This window comes from Lissotriton vulgaris, chromosome 9 (assembly GCF_964263255.1).
Source record: "Lissotriton vulgaris chromosome 9, aLisVul1.2, whole genome shotgun sequence".
In the NCBI taxonomy this organism is placed as follows: Eukaryota; Metazoa; Chordata; class Amphibia; order Caudata; family Salamandridae; genus Lissotriton; species Lissotriton vulgaris.
In genome coordinates this window covers 623,924,222-623,941,140 of record NC_141697.1, presented here as the reverse complement: position 1 = coordinate 623,941,140, position 16,919 = coordinate 623,924,222, and the positions used below count along the sequence as shown (strand labels likewise).

General features: G+C 40.6%; 1 protein-coding gene across 1 annotated transcript in view; it reads right to left on the bottom strand.

The window, feature by feature from the left end:
* Positions 1–16,919, bottom strand: part of LOC147691980 (cytochrome P450 2G1-like) — a 480,027-nt gene that overhangs the window by 14,621 nt on the left and 448,487 nt on the right. Inside the window, exon 8 of the mRNA XM_086938270.1 lies at positions 11,975–12,116. Within this exon, the coding sequence (XP_086794396.1) occupies positions 11,975–12,116 (142 nt within the window). The remainder of the gene's footprint in view (positions 1–11,974; positions 12,117–16,919) is intronic.

The window sequence follows — 16,919 nt, the reverse complement described above, 5'->3', positions numbered from 1 at the left end:
GAAGGAAGAAATACAACGTCCTGCAAGACATGCGAGGAGCAAATACATTTCTAAGAAGGCAGCTGCACATTTCACTAAATGAAATGGCACAGTTAAATTTTGCACTATTTAAAAATACATTTTGACCAACATCATTATTCTCTTTTAGAACACAAATTGTGATTTCCTAAATGCTCAGATGTAAATCACAAATTATAAATGCCCATAGAGGGATTGGTGTCAGTACAACGCGTTGTATTACAACGCGTTCCGTTACAACGCAGATTTTACAACGCGTTATCCATTACAACGGATGTCATTAAAATGCATGGCATTACATCGCAAATGCTATTACAACGCATGGCATTACATCGTAAGTATAGGTAAGTATACCTTTTAAAAAAAATGTTATTTAGTTTATTGTAATTAATTTATTTAAAATAATTTAATAATTTAATTAAATAATATCTATTTAATAAATAATATCTATTTAATAAATGTAATTTTATTAAAAATAGTAATTAATTTAATTTAATAAAAAAAAGTAATTAGTTTAAAGTACATATTTTTTGTAATGAAATTAAATTAAATTAATAATAATTATTTATTTAATTTAATTAATTTAATTTAAAAATGTAATTAGTGTAAAATAATTAATTTAATTTATTAAATATATTTTAATCAATTTTAAAATGGTAAATATAATTTAATTATCCCTAAACACAAACCCTACCCTAAAACCTAAAAACACCCCTGTACCCCAAAACCCAAACCCTGCCCTAAAACCTAAAAACACCCCTGTACCCCAAAACCCAAACCCTACCCTAAAACCTAAAAACACCCCTTTACCCCAAAACCCAAACCCTGCCCTAAAACCTAAAAACACCCCTGTACCCCAAAACCCAAACCCTGCCCTAAAACCTAAAAACACCCCTGTACCCCAAAACCCAAACCCTGCCCTAAAACCTAAAAACACCCCTGTACCCCAAAACCCAAACCCTGCCCTAAAACCTAAAAACACCCCTGTACCCCAAAACCCAAACCCTGCCCTAAAACCTAAAAACACCCCTGTACCCCAAAACCCAAACCCTGCCCTAAAACCTAAAAACACCCCTGTACCCCAAAACCCAAACCCTGCCCTAAAACCTAAAAACACCCCTGTACCCCAAAACCCAAACCCTGCCCTAAAACCTAAAAACACCCCTGTACCCCAAAACCCAAACCCTGCCCTAAAACCTAAAAACACCCCTGTACCCCAAAACCCAAACCCTGCCCTAAAACCTAAAAACACCCCTGTACCCCAAAACCCAAACCCTGCCCTAAAACCTAAAAACACCCCTGTACCCCAAAACCCAAACCCTGCCCTAAAACCTAAAAACACCCCTGTACCCCAAAACCCAAACCCTGCCCTAAAACCTAAAAACACCCCTGTACCCCAAAACCCAAACACTGCCTTAAAACCTAAAAATACCCAAACACCCCAAAACATATACATCAGTACCCCAAAACATATACTCCTATACTCATACTTATTTAAAAAAATACTTAAATTAATATATTTAATTTATAATATTTAAAAACGAAATAAATATTTTTTTATAATTAATAATAATTAAATCAATTATAAAATATTAAATAAAATTTAAAAAAATTAAATACTTACCAATACTTACGATGTAATGGTATGCGTTGTAATAGCATCTGCTATGTAATGCCATGCGTTGTAATGGCATGCATTGTAATGGTATTTGCGATGTAATAGCTGCGTTGTAACAGCATTACGTTGTAATAGATGCGTTGTAGGAGTAACACACCCCATAGAGGAATCATTCAGTATCATTTATCATTCAAAATCTTGTCACAATAGTGATCATTAATATATTCATACAGGGAAAACCTTAGTAAACACCAAGAATGTACCAATTTTTATTTAATTCCACACGTTTTTTTCAAATGTGAATTTCAAAACTGGCAACAAAACATGCTGCTAGTATTTAACATTCATTTGACGGTAGTATCTTGAACACCTTTTGCTTACAAATCATATGGAAAACAAAACACCATATTGAACGAAGTAATAGAAAACATTGCATCTGATTTATGTTCTGCGTAATCAGTGTATCAATATAAGCAAAACGATGTTCTTTCGTCAACGTTTCGGTCCCACGTCGGTCTAGAAGATCCCAGAGACCATCATCAGGACGGTAAGTGTTGCACATTCAAATCTAATATAATACAAAATGTACATACTCAAAAATCCTGTATATACAAAGAGGTATTGGCTGCTCCACACTCAAGACAACAATGGCCCACAAATAATATAATCCCGGTGAAAGCCTAAGACATGCCACCTCTCTTATGTGTACCAAAAGAAAGAAAAGCCTTCAAATCACCCATAAAACATCGGTGTTAACGTTTTTAGAAAAGGTGTTGATGTTTTAACAAACTAGCTACCAGAAAAAGCCTACTCACTTTGTCACAATATCCAAGGAATGTCCCAAAGGGGACTATCCTTCGTAAATCTTAACTTTAATACGTTAATAGAACATAAAAAGTCCAACCATTAGTTAAGCCTGCTCTATCCAAAAAACTTTAAAAGTGAATATATCTATTCAAAACTCCTTATATACAATACTTACATGTCTTCCAATGAATAAGACATACAATGAAACTAAAACACATGGAACAGAACCACGTATCTTATTAGCCCAAATGTCCGTAAGATGCACATGAAAACACTCCTAGTTACCAAGAAAGTGCTGGTTCAAAGCTTTATATTCACAAGTCTTTCGTTTTTGTACAGCGTATATTCACCAAGAAGTTATTCACGAGGCTAAACATTAGCAATGCCAATCCACAAACGAGAAAACCGTAAGGAAATAGTTAGGCATAGCTCCGTGAAACTTAATTTTTAACGCGGAACCGGCAAAAGCTCTGTCCTCTCACGCCAGACTCAATCGACTGGCACGTAAGTTGCGGGGGTCATATTAATGGGTGCTGGATGTTCTCGGAAGGGAAAGTAATAGTTCACTCAGGTATTCAGCTTCCACCTGCGGGTGTATAACGCCAGCGGTATGGGCCGGGGGGTGCTCCGGTCAAAACTATAAATACATTCTTAAACAGCTGAACAAATGACATATCATTATACGGAATTTAACAAGTTCCACAAGGGGTATAATTGGAAAAATTAGAATCACTCAGGATTTAGGCGTTATTCAGTAGGATTAAGGTACGTCCGTAGGCAAAGGGCAGGAGTTCAATACAGGTAATGCTGGGACCTATTGCAGGGCAGAGTCAGAGCCAAGAGGGTGGAGGGCGAGTGTGTCGGGGAGCTTCTCACCTTGTGGCGGAGCACTGACAGTTAACAATAGAGGTGCAGCCATTCAATGGACCCCAGGAGGGGGTAGATTCCACGTGTGCATTGGGTAGGCAGGCAGGAGGGACTGACCTGACAGTAGTCCTTGATACTACTGCCCTAACCCACAAAGTATGGACTGCATACAATCTTGGGGATGCTGCATGTGTTCAGGTACCCCGGTGGGCCGGTGCGGTATGCGGTGCCCTGGATGTCAAGTAATGCAACTGTTGGCTGTAGGGCATTGGGGCCTGCCAGCACAATGTGTGCAGCAAAATGGGAGATTGAGGGGCCGAGACGGCAGAGTTCAAATGACGGCCAAGTTCTAACGTACGGCCGAGTTAAAAGTTAAAGTGTAAGGTTGTACCTTATTTCCTTACTGTTGGCTGTAGCGGTGGGGGCCTGCCGGCACAACGTGAGCAGCAGAGTTGGCGACTGGTGGGCCGAGACAGCCAAGTTACAATGTTCTGCCAATTTCTAGTGTACGGCCCAGGCCAAAAGTAAAGTATAATGTCATACCTAATTTCCTTACTGCCGTTTACATGTCAATGCAGAGAAAAGTGATGCTGTGATTAATGGTTAGATACCCAAGAAGGATACTTTCTCTGGTAATTATCTGTGGTGAATAACTTGGATTGATGTGCATAAAAGGCTACGCCATAGACAACATAAATTGAATCAGTGAGTTATTGGGCGTAGCGGGGCAGTAAGGGGATGGAATTTGGGGAGGAGGGAATGTCTTGTTGTGCGCTTACTATGAGCAGGCGCCCCCCACGCCTAGGGGAAGGGCGCCCTTAGTAGCGCCAAGGGGCTGAGCCTCCGGGACCCTGAAAAGGGGAGGGCTGGTTATGGAAAGGCTGGCCATGGTGATGTCATCGGGAGGTGGCACCGGAAATAAAATGTAGCAGGTATTTAGGCTGTGCCCGGGGTGTTTCATCCTCTTTGTCCCTTCAGACCACAGCAGGTCTACAGACGCGTTGTCGACCACCCACCCACCGGGCATTTGAGCAAGGCTTCAAGGAGGCGGAGCGCTGACAGTTAACAATATAGGTGCAGCCATTCGATGGACCCCAGGAGGGGGTACATTCCATGTGTGCATTGGGAAGGCAGGGAGGAGGGACTGACCTTCCGATAGTCCTTGATTCTACTGCCCTAACCCACAATGTATGGACTGAGTACAATCTTGGGGATGCTGAAGTTGGCGACTGGTGGGCCGAGACGGCCAAGTTACAATGTTCTGCCAATTTCTAGTGTACGGCCCAAGTCAAAAGTAAAGTATAATGTCATACCTTATTTCATTACTGCTGTTAACATGTCAATGCAGAGAAAAGTGATGCTGTGATTAATGGTTAGATACCCAAAAAGGATACTTTCTCTGGTAATGATCTGTGATGAATAACTTGGATTGATGTGAATAAAAGGCTACGCCACAGACAACATACATCGATTCTGTGAGTTATTGGGCGTAGCGGGCGGTAAGGGGATGGAATTTGGGGAAGAGGGAAGGTCTTGTTGTGCGCTTACTATAATGTTAAGGAATGTTTATTTGGTGGTTTCAAGTGTAATTGCTAATGCGGTCATACATCGGTGACGTTTATTTTGTTTAAATAACCGCCCCATTCCTACGGTACTACGAGCAGAGTGTTGTAAGCAGGGTTTCTGATTTTTGGTTCCATCAGAGCCATTTTTGTTAAAACTTTGAGTGTATATCGCAAACGCGGAGGCAGACTTACATTCATTATGAATGGGAAGTCGCTTCATATGTAGTAAGCTGTTAGTTTATTTATTAAGTTTGCCGTATGGTGTGATATTAAAATGTTTGCATGAGTTTTTTTAAACAAAGCAGTTCATAGCAAGCTGACTTAGCTATATTATATGCTTATCCAGATATCGAATTCCAGGATTAAAAGGAAAGAAACGATGATCACATCTAAATTACAGAATTATATCCCTGTTCCAATTTAAACTAAATTAAGGTAAATATGACACGTATTAAGGGCAGCTCTGTAAGGAAATATAGCGGATTCAATGGAGAGCTTTACAGTCAACAATATATGTGTTGTCTTCTTACCCCACAGATTATATTCAGGGCATCATTTCTTGACCCATGTTTTGCTTGAAATCCGATCAGTAATCTTGAAAGGTATGTGCAAAAGGAAGGGCAATGAACAAGCAGAGTGGCTCTTGACACAAGTGAGAGTTAATTACAAAAACATTTTTACTTTTGACCGACAGGGTACCTTACCAGTATCCTGTAGAGACCATGATGTGTTGTTGACTCGAATTCTGAGTGTGTGAGGTATGTGTAGAATATATACCTTCCTCTGATAATTATTCAGGTGACTCTAGAACCAGAACACTTAAAGCAATATCTCTGTGGGTCAATTTGTGTCTCTATCAGATGTTCAAAGGGAACTTTTAAGCTGCGACCGAACAACCGGTTGAATATACAGGAGGAGATAGTGATTGAAGCCCCCCTGTTACTGAATCCACTTGAGGATATCTTTGGCGGGTCTTTATTAAGTTTGCCTTAGAGGAATTGGGTGAGAATGGCCAGTTATATAAACTCAGCCATCCATTACTCTTAAGGATAAGGGGAGGTGACTTGACATATATGCTGTTCATCTCTTTACTATATGTGGATATCTATTCACAGTATAAATGCTAATATGTAAATTTGGATATAGAGATGAGATTGATGAATGTGTGCCTAGGTGCGCAGGTACATCAGCAATGCCATTGGTACAGTATATGGGTGGTTTATTGATGAGGGATGTTTTGACCCTGACTTGTGTGCGTATATATATATATATATATATATATATATATATATATATATATATATATATATACTTCACCAAGAAACTTTTCCAGCAAGTAGATGAACACGCGGACCCAAAGGTTCTTTGTGCCAGTTTATTTCCAAACACTCTGCATCAAAGCCGCCATGACGCGTTTCGGTCCCACCTGGACCTTGATCACATGCCGCGTTATGTTTAATGAAACGCCCTTTTAAAGTGCTAATGTTATTAAATTTGCAAACAGCTGTGTCATGTCAAACATAGTGATGGAAGACAGACTATACACATTAAATCTCGGCATAAATGCACATTGAAAATACATTCTATTTTGTCTTTTGGACATGGTATAGCAGCATAAACAAACATTTGTCAGTAATTTGATATTTATAATAAATAACCACGGTAAATGGATATAAATTCATAAATATATATCTGTGTTTAAAAACATAAATATTCGAATAGAAATATTTATAAAATTAATAAATAAACACACACTAATTCCACCATTGAGAGGCGGTAAAGCTGGGCGAAGTGTGGCATATAAGACCTCAAATCTGTATACATAGATATCAGAGAGGTCTAAATGTCTGAGATAACCATCATTAAGGGCATCTCTCAACATTTCCCCATTTACACACTTTATACCATGATTACAATATTATTAGGTGTAAGGGTATAAATGCTTCTATCCCCGAATTTTGTGTACAATCCACCATTTCAAAGTTTCTTAATAGTGCCCAAGTGGGCAAGCACAGCTGGCCAAATATAGCTTAAAGAAAAGGGCAATGGCCGAACTATTAGCAAAAGAGCCCCCTAAGCCAAAGGCAATGGGAGGATTAGCTAAATAGAGAAAAATACATACTAAACAATTTTAAGTGACACCCAAGTGAATAACAAAATGAAATCATTAAGTTAAAATTCTAAAGTGCACGGTTTCATCAAAGTTTCTAAATGGAGAACAAATATTGTGCGTCAAAGTTCATATGAGCTACGAACAACAATCACACTTTGGTTACCAGCAAGTCATAAACATGTATATAAATCCTCTGTTGCATTCATTCCAAAAGGGGATTTAGTATTTAGCTCTAAAATGTACTTGGTCTTAAGTGTGCGAAGTGCACTTTCCCGATTGCCCCCTCTACGGGACAATGGTATACAATCAATGGCAAAGTAGCTTAGAAGGGTCGGGTTGCTGTCATGGACTGCCTCGAAGTGCCTCGCTACAGGATATGCTTGATCTTTATTGACAATTGCACGAATATGCTGAAGGACTCTTCTGTGCACGGGCAGTTTTGTACTGCCCACGTATCGTAGTGCACATGGACATTCTAAAACATATACAACATATTCTGTTTTGCAGGTAATTCTTTTTCCTATTTTAACTGGTCGAGGTAAAAACGGGGTGTTATACGTTTTTACATTTTTTGCGTGTTTCGATGCTTTGCAAATCAGACATTTGAAAAACCCCTTTTGTTTGGATAACCAGTTAGTAGGTGATTTGATCGCAGGATTGCTTTTCATGAGGCAATTCCCCATGGACCTTGCTTTTCTAAAGGTCAATTGTGGCAACCGATTGTGCTGAGTCAGATCCCCCCAATTATTGGGTCCCTTAGGAGTAAACCCCAATGTCGCTTAAAGATTTTTCTAATAGCACCCTGTTGTTTGTTAAAAGTCAAGATGACTCTGACCTTGGATGTCTGGGGTGCAACCCTAATTGGAGTTACTTCCTTTGGGGTTAATGCCTGTTCCCTGCTAAGGTCCCTGGTTTTATAAATGGCCTTGTCTATAATCGATGCATTGTAACCTCTTAAAAGGAATCTCTTTTTACATGCTTCCTGGGCAAACTTGCATTCATCTTCACTGCTGCATATGCGCTTGATCCTGAGCATCTCCCCATAGGGGATGCTGTGGATCAAGTGCTGAGGATGGTGACTAGATGCATGCAACAGTGAATTACCCGCAGTGGGCTTGCGATAAAGTCTAGTGGATACGGCGCCATTGGATATAAAGACCTCCGTGTCCAAAAAGACAACCGATTCCTTGCTCATGTGAGCAGTAAATTCATGGTTTAAATGGTTAATATTAAATTTTCGATAAACTGTATGGCTAGTTCCTCCGACCCCCTCCAAATTAAGAAAAGGTTGTCTATATATCTTAGCCATAGGGGAACATGGTTGTTCAAGATGTCCTCTTGTTGCCTTTTGAGGACCTGCTCTTCCCACAACCCCATATGCAGACAAGCATAGCTGGGGGAAAAGCAGGCCCCCATGGCAACTCCCCTTATCTGTTGGTAAATGGTGTTATCGAAATAGAAATAGTTGTGCTCTAAGCACATTTTGACCATATCAACAAGCATCATATTATGTAAAGAAAAGCATGCTGGCCTGCGATTTAAGTAGTGTTCAACTGCTTTAACTCCATCAATATGGCCAATGGAAGTATAAAGGGAGGTAACGTCCATAGTGATAAGGATCAAATCACTCCCCCAAGAGATGTCCTGAATTTTGCGTAGAAAATCTGAGGTATCCCTTATATAGGACGGTAAAGATGTGACCCATTCCTGCAAAAAGTAATCCACATATTTGGATGTATTTTCTGTGATACTACCTATTGCAGAAAAAATCGGCCATCCTGGTGGAGGCCTCTGGCAGGAGGTAAAGGGATGGAATTACCGGATGGTCATTTCTTAAAAAAAGGTATTCATCATTACTTAATAACCCACCACTTTTCCAAGCCACCAACCTGCCATAATAATTCAACCAAGAGGCTTTTACAATCTGTAAGTTGCTTTGTTTATAACACGAGATATTATTTAATTGTAAATGGGCTTCTTCCATAAACAACATTTGTGGCCACAAGACAATGTTCCCCCCCCTTGTCAGATTGTTTTATAATGAGGTTTTCATTGTCCTGTTACTTTTTCATTAACTCAATGTAACAACGTTGTTTCCGATTCAGTTCAACACTTTCAAGATGTATAGATTTGTAAAGCTCTTTCAAGGCAGAGGTCACTTGCTCATGGAAAAGATCAAGATTATCATAAGGCAAAATAGGCTGGAATACAGATTTCGGTTTAAAAGGTGTTTTGATAGTTCCACCCAAATCCATACCCTCCAGCCCCAGAGCAGTTGTCATAGCACTTTGTTCATCCTGTAACTGTTGCAAGTCCTGAAACAAATAAACGTCCCCAGCTCACAATAAAGGAGGACTTAATGCGATGTTAGATATGTTTGTAGGTACCTTTTTCGCCTTAAGTTTATGAAACTTCTGAAGTTTTAATTTACGAATAAATCTGTAGACATCCATCCGGGTCTCAGAATAATTAAAACTGCTCTCAGGACCAAAAGATAAACCAAGTGCAAGGATTTGCATTTCTGCCTTGTTAAGGATCACGTCAAACAAGTTGATTACAGTATTGGACATTGTGTTGGGATCTATTTCCGATTCCACCTCCCTCTCATTGCTTTCTTTGGAGGCTTGTTCACGCCTGCGCCTGTTGTTGCACCACTTCCTTGCGCTGCGTTTTGCATTTGCCCGCTTGTTTTTTGGGAAGGTTGGCAATTCAGGGATCTTAAAGTGTCTCTCCTGTCCTGGCACAGGCAGTCCACCTCCTGTGCCAGGGATAATTTTAAAGTCCCTGCCTTTAACCCTCGATGCATCCGGCTCCCTTCTCCATCAGTTTCACTTTCCATAGTCGTACTGATGTCAGAGAACCCGATGTGGAAGCAATGGTGGTATCGCTTAAAACACTAGTGTTTGTTGGTTTAGTGACACTGGCCTTTGCTCTTATACCCTCATATTTGCGAGCGAAGGTGAAAACATTCCCATTGTGATAGTCTAATTTACGATTGAACTTGTAGGCCTTGCGTTTTTTTATGACCTCTTCATCTTTTTGTAATTTCACCAGCATATCTTTCCTCATCTTTGTAATACTTTAAGTCTCTTCCATTTTCGCGATTTACAAGTTTAGTTCATCAATTTTGACTTGTAATTTGAGCCTATCACTCTCAGCGTATTTCACCAGAATACGAAGCAATCTAGCAGAGGAGTCCAAATTGCAGTCCGCCCATTCTGCCAACATTTCAGGGTCAGGGTTCTCATAACTGGGCGCTAGGGTAATCCGCAAGCCCCTTGGAACCCTGCCCACCTCCAAGTACCGAGCAAGCGACGTCTGCTTCCACCATTTCGCTTGCTTGGACCGCATTAATTTCTCCAGTCTTTTAAATAAGTCCTGTGCACTAGAGTTCACTGGTGGAGCAACAGTTTGTTGATCCACCATTGCCGATGCCCCAGCCGGGGAATCGTCAAACAGCTCGACCGCAGACGCTTCGCGGCTCCGTAACGCCGCCGCGGCCATGATGCAGATGCCGATAGGTGCAATTGACAAATTGTACGGTGAGTGGTTAAATGAAAGCTTTCAAACCCCCACCGGGCACACTCCTTCACTGGAAATCTGTAGCGTCCCCTACCTTACCAGCTATCTTCAGGCAGCGTGGAATAGCAACTCCGTCTGCCTCGATTCCGGTCTCTCAGTAGGGGATAATCCTCAGCTTCCAGGGGCTGCTGTGTGGTTCGCTCCTGTCCAGAGCGGAAAAGGATACGTCTCGTGACACGAGACCAGCTGCTCTGAAACCACAACGCCCAGAAAAGGAAGGAGGGGTTTCCGCAGGTGTCAGCGAAGCAATCCGACACCGCAATATTTTCGTACTTCACCAAGAAACTTTTCCAGCAAGTAGATGAACACGTGGACCCAAAAGTTCTTTGTGCCAGTTTATTTCCAAAAAGCTGCATCAAAGCCTCCATGACGCATTTCGGTCCCACTTGGACCTTGATCACATGACGCGTTACGTTTAATGAAACGCCCTTTTAAAGTACTAATGTTATTAAAATTGCAAACAGCTGTGTCATGTCAAACATAGTGATGGAAGACAGACTACACACATTAAATCTTGGCATAAATGCATATTAAAAATACATACGATTTTGTCTTTTCGACATGGTAACAAACATTTGTCAGTAATTTGATATTTATAATAAATAACCACGGTAAATGGATATAAATTCATAAATATATATCTGTGTTTAAAAACATAAATATTCGAATAGAAATATTTATAAAATTAATAAATAAACACACACTAATTCCACCATTGAGAGGCGGTAAAGCTGGGCGAAGTGTGGCATATAAGACCTCAAATCTGTATAAATAGATATCAGAGAGGTCTCAATGTCTGAGATAACCATCATTAAGGGCATCTCTCAATATTTCCCCATTTACACACTTTATACCATGATTACAATATTATTAGGTGTAAGGGTATAAATGCTGCTATCCCCGAATTTTGTGTACAGCCCACCCTTTCAAAGTTTCTTAAATATATATATGTGTATATATATATATATATATATATATATATATATATATATATATATATATATATATATATATATATATATATATATATATATATATATATATATATTGTTGTTCTATTATGTGTCATATTCATACAGATATATATTATTTTTTTCTATATAGATGTTAGGATTTCAGGACACATTTTTATGGAAGCCTGAAGAAGGTGGTTCGGATCAGTTACTGCCACCGAAACGCGTTGCTTTTGGTCATGTTTTATTATTTGTCATATTTTCTATGTGATGTTATTTTACAAGCTTGTGCGCATATAATATGCTTTTTAACTGTGACTTGGAAATTAATGTTGATTAAGATAGTGCTGAAAGCCATTAAGTTGCACAGGAAGGTTCAGTGCTCCCCAGTCTGTCGGTCATTTTGTGTTCAGAGAAGCACGCTATTACTTTTAAAGATAAAGTCAAATACCTGTAGAAAACGGCACAAAAGCATCATTCTTTTTAAAGTCTCCGTTGTCATCAAGGAAATGTTTGGGGTCAAAACATTCTGGCCTTCCAAACTTCTTTTGGTCATGTAGCACGGTGGACAGTACTGGGAAAACATCCATGCCCTGTGTGAAGACAAGAGCAGAATATTAAGCATGTGCGGTTTGTCACATATCAAACTAACATCATTGGAAACAAGAATATTTGCAGGTAGCTGCACTGAGGAAAGGTGAATAAAGTTTGACATTTGACATTTTTAATTGACAACATGACCAAGTGTAGAAAACAGTGCAGTTAATTGCAAGGGTTAAGGTAAGAACAATCATAAAATGATCACAACACAATTTATATCCAGCATTTCCCAATCAAAGAAGGGCAACTAAGAATGCATGATATATTCTTCATGCAAGGCTGTGTAGGCGCCATGCAGAACAACTTGTGGGTGGTCAAAGTGAGGTTGTGTCATTGATTTTTAACTGGTGTACTTAATTTCTCTCCTGCCAGTCTCTGAACCTCCAGAGGGCCAGTTCTAGGACAAGGTGGTCAGACAAGCATCTTCCTAAAGTTCTATTGGCAGAGGTAACAGCTTAATTATGCATTTAATAAAGTTTGCTCCCGCGCCCATGCAGGTGTGTTTAACGCACCTTTGCCTAAGACGGCAAAACTGTACTCATGGGCCCTGTCCTTACATTTCCTCTTTCTGATTCCAGTGCAGGTGCAACGTGGCAGTATAGAATTCAACTGAATAGGAAGAAACACTATTACACATATGATTTCAGTGTAGGCTTTCGTAAGTATCATGCTTCTAAGGGAAGTAAGATTAAGGTCTGTTGCAAAAGTACTGTTGATGTGTGAACCCTCTTTAGTAATCTTACAAATACTGGCTCATATAAGTTTTAGTGTGAGTATTAACTTACTCCACTTCACTGTATCCTGCAGGTGCTGCTGCCTCTAAACACCAGATCACTTCACCGACACCAGATCACTTCACCGAATTAAGACCTGTTTTACTGTGCAGCTTTCATGAATCACTTTTTGAAAGGGATCTTCAGGTTCCTTGACCATTGAACTTGATCAAAGTAGTTTCAAGGGTCATAACAATGGGCAGATCTTTCTAAAATGCACTCACACAGTGGTATCCAATGCCTATTTATATAAAAGTACACCATAATCAAAGGCCGTCCTATAGCACACTTTCCAACTCACACTGTGCCACCCTGTGCCACATAACATTGGCTCGAATAACACAGTCTCTCGGTGAGGAGCTGATATCACACAGTGTACAAACAATTAGCTGCAAACCGCCTCCCAAAAAGAGCAGGTTTACAGCAAAATTGTTTAGAAGTTCAACACAGCCAATGTTCATTATGGTTTTTGAAATCTCCCCAGGACACAACGGCAGTCTGAGAAGGTTTGTTTTTGGTGCTGGAGGGTGTAGCCTATCAATATAATGTGTACTAGGACCCTGGTGGTGCAAGGCAGACTCTGAGACAGGAAATATGTAAGATATGGAGGAGGTGGTTGGATGTGGTTTAGGAAGTAGGACATAATGGTCACTTGGTAAATGAATGTTGGAGAATAAAGTTATGCTCAACCGAAGCTACCGTGCATGGTGTAATCTGTGTTGCATGGGCTGGGGGAAGATGCTATATTTGGCAATGAGGATGGGATACGCACCTGTGAAGAATATGACTGCTCTCGCTGAGAGTTTGCAATGGTACGGCAAGCTGCTCGTGCATGCCACATGTACCAGAATCAATGTAAAACAGTCTGCAACCAACACACGTAGCGTAATAACCCCGCCCCAGCCCATAGATGTCAGAGGAGCAAATCAGAGGCCTCGCAGGTGAGGTTGTCAGCAAAATGCGGCACGCTGCCCTGAATATACAGCAACTAGAGAGCGGTTTGAGGCAGTGCATTGCTCCAAACGCACAGTAACTACAGAAGCGGCCTGAACTCTGCATGGAGACACGTGCATGTGCGTCCTGAGAGATTGAATCAATTGAAGAATGTACAATGCACCCGTGAGAGAAGTGCCAGCCATTCCTCCGCTGAAGTATTAGCACAGGCCAAGTGAGCAATTACCCAGGCAGCTTAGGAAAAGTAATGGTGGTGATAATAAAGTATAAGACGAAGACAGTGAAAAGAGCATACTCATGTTCAAAAGACTGGGGTGAACTGTACCACATGCATCCACACTTGGCTAGCAATTCCAGAACTTGAGGAGTCACACTGTGTGGTGCAAAAAGTTGAGAGTCACATGTTGAGGCCAAGGCGCATCAAGGTAGAGCAAAATACAATGCGGCAGCATTCCTAAACCCACTAGAACCATTTGACACTGCCAAGAAACAAAACATTGGAGCCAGATGGGCTGTTTGGATTGAAACATTTGATGACTTTGTAGATGCTCTTGAGGAAGAAGATGATACAAGATCATCAAGCATCTAAAAATCTTGCTAGGAGATGGCATAAAAGAAGTACTAAAGAAAGTTCCACATACTGACGCAACAACGAACTGAAAAGTGAAAGAAGCATTAGAACCAAAATGAAACCTAATGCCGAATATTGATTACAAAAGATACATTTTTAACAAAGCACAACAACAAACCAGTGAAACAATAGATGAGTTTATAGAGAGATTTGACTCGTTCATCAAGCATTGCACATTTTAAGATTTCAACAATGAAGAGGCCATGCGCCTCAGAGTCATCGATGGCTGCCTTTCCGAATCATTCAGAAGGCACATGTTGTGAGAGATACTCAGTTTAGAGAAAATACTGGTGGCTGCAATTGCAGAGGAATAAGAAGAATGACAAGCTGCCGACATCGGGACAGCACACAATGAGTCAGCATTGACTGTGAGAAGTCAGCATAAGCACCCAGTGGACATGTAAATTGTCGTCAACGAAAAAGACAAAGCTATGCTTCTGGGGTGGTTTTTTAGTTGCCCATGATGGCAAATGTCCAGCCCGAGGACAAATCTGTAAAGGCTGTTGGAAAGATAATAACTTTATAACTGTGTGTCAAGCCAAGAGAAGACAGGACAAAATAAAAGAGAGACACCAGAGATAACAGAAGACAATCTAGTCATGCTTACAAGAAGAAAAAGCAACATCAGCTGCACCAGGTCGAGGCCAAACAAAGTCAATCATCATCAACGTCATCGCATAACAGCTCTTCAGTTTTACTATTGAGTACCAGTGGAGATGATGGATACCTGCTGCTGATGTCCACCTAGGAACACTATGCACATGTAGGGCTAGCTGTCAGTGACGTAGAGCGAAACCTGGAAAGGGCTCAACAAGAGAAAAGCAGAAGCTCACTATTACACTGTCACAGAATTACGCTGAAGTTAAACAGTCACCCCATAACGTTTGTTATTGACAGTGGGGCATCAATTAATTTCATGCCAGTGACAATTTGAACACCCTCTCCCCTGTGCCACGCCTTACTCAATCCAACAAAAAAGTATAAGCCTGGGCGGATTCCAAACCGTTACAAAGTCAAGGGTCATTCATGGCAAGAATGCAGCACAAACAATGTCAACACAAGCCACCATTCATGTCTTACAAGGAACATTGTCTAGTGCATGTCTACTCATCTTTGCCACAGCAGCCCACATGGTGCTGATATTCCTCAACTACAACCTATGTGCTCAACCTGACATTACGAAGCAAATCCCGTCACTGTTTCATGGCCTAGGAAAACTCAAGAAGCTGAGAGCGCAGCTTCAGATCAATGAAGACATTCACCCTGTAGCCCAGCAGCACTGCAAAGTCACTTTTCTTTCGCAAGAAGCTATAGAGAAAGAATTGGCAACACATCTAATGCACAACATCATCGAATAACGCCACAGTCCCCAAGTTGTGGGTTTCACCCATAGTGGTATTACTAAAGAAAGACAGTAGTGGAATTGTGCACATTTATGTCAACATGCAACAGCCAAACAAGGCAATAGAGAGAAAGAAATTCCAGTCCTTACATAGTGGACATGATCATGCAACTTAACAGAGCCAAAGTCTTTTCCCGACTTGACCTAACAAAGGGTATCACCAGTTTGAGTTAGAAGAAAACTACTTTTTCCACTCATGTTGGTTTATTCAGGTTCCAGAAACTGAGCTTTGGAGTATCTTTGGCTGCTGAAATATTCCAAGATGTTATCTTCAGAATAATTCAACCTGTTTGATATACTTTCAATTATAGTGACAATATCCTTGTTTATGCAAGCACACAAAGAGAACACGAAGAAGCCCTCGCCCAAGTGTGCTAGTTACTAGCCGAAGCCGGCCTCACCTTGAATACAGTGAAGTGCAAATTCCAAAAAACCAAAGTTAAATTCCATGAGCACATATTCTCCATGGGGGCATGCCCCAGATCCAGACATGGTGCAATGCCGGTCATCCACATGACCCCCTCAAGATGTTGCCTTGCTGCGGTCTTTCTGGGCATCGTCAGCTATTTCTCACTCTACATTCGTAACTTTGCCACTGTGAGTGCCCCGTTGAGAGACTTAACATGGCAGAATGTTCTATTACAGTAATCACCCAAATGTGATTGAAGTTTTAAAGAAATACAATGTGTGATTGAAAATGAGATGGTAATGGCCTACTTTAATCCCAAGCTGCACACTAAAGTCACTGTAGATGCGAGCCAGGTGGTGCTAGGGGCCATTCTTGCTCAACAGAGTAACCAACCCAATGCCCTGATGCATATAGTCTCCTAAGGGGGAGTGATTCACTTAGGGGCTGTGGAGGCTGGAATCAGAAAATCACATCTCTATAGTAGGTTGCCTCCCAGACCATCGATTGGATTGATTTATTGCGTAACGATCTGTAACATTGTCCTTAGTAGGTTTCTCTCATTAACCTCGTTATACTTTCAAGGAATGTTTTTGTCAGTGAAGATATCTTTCCCCAAATAAAATTCAA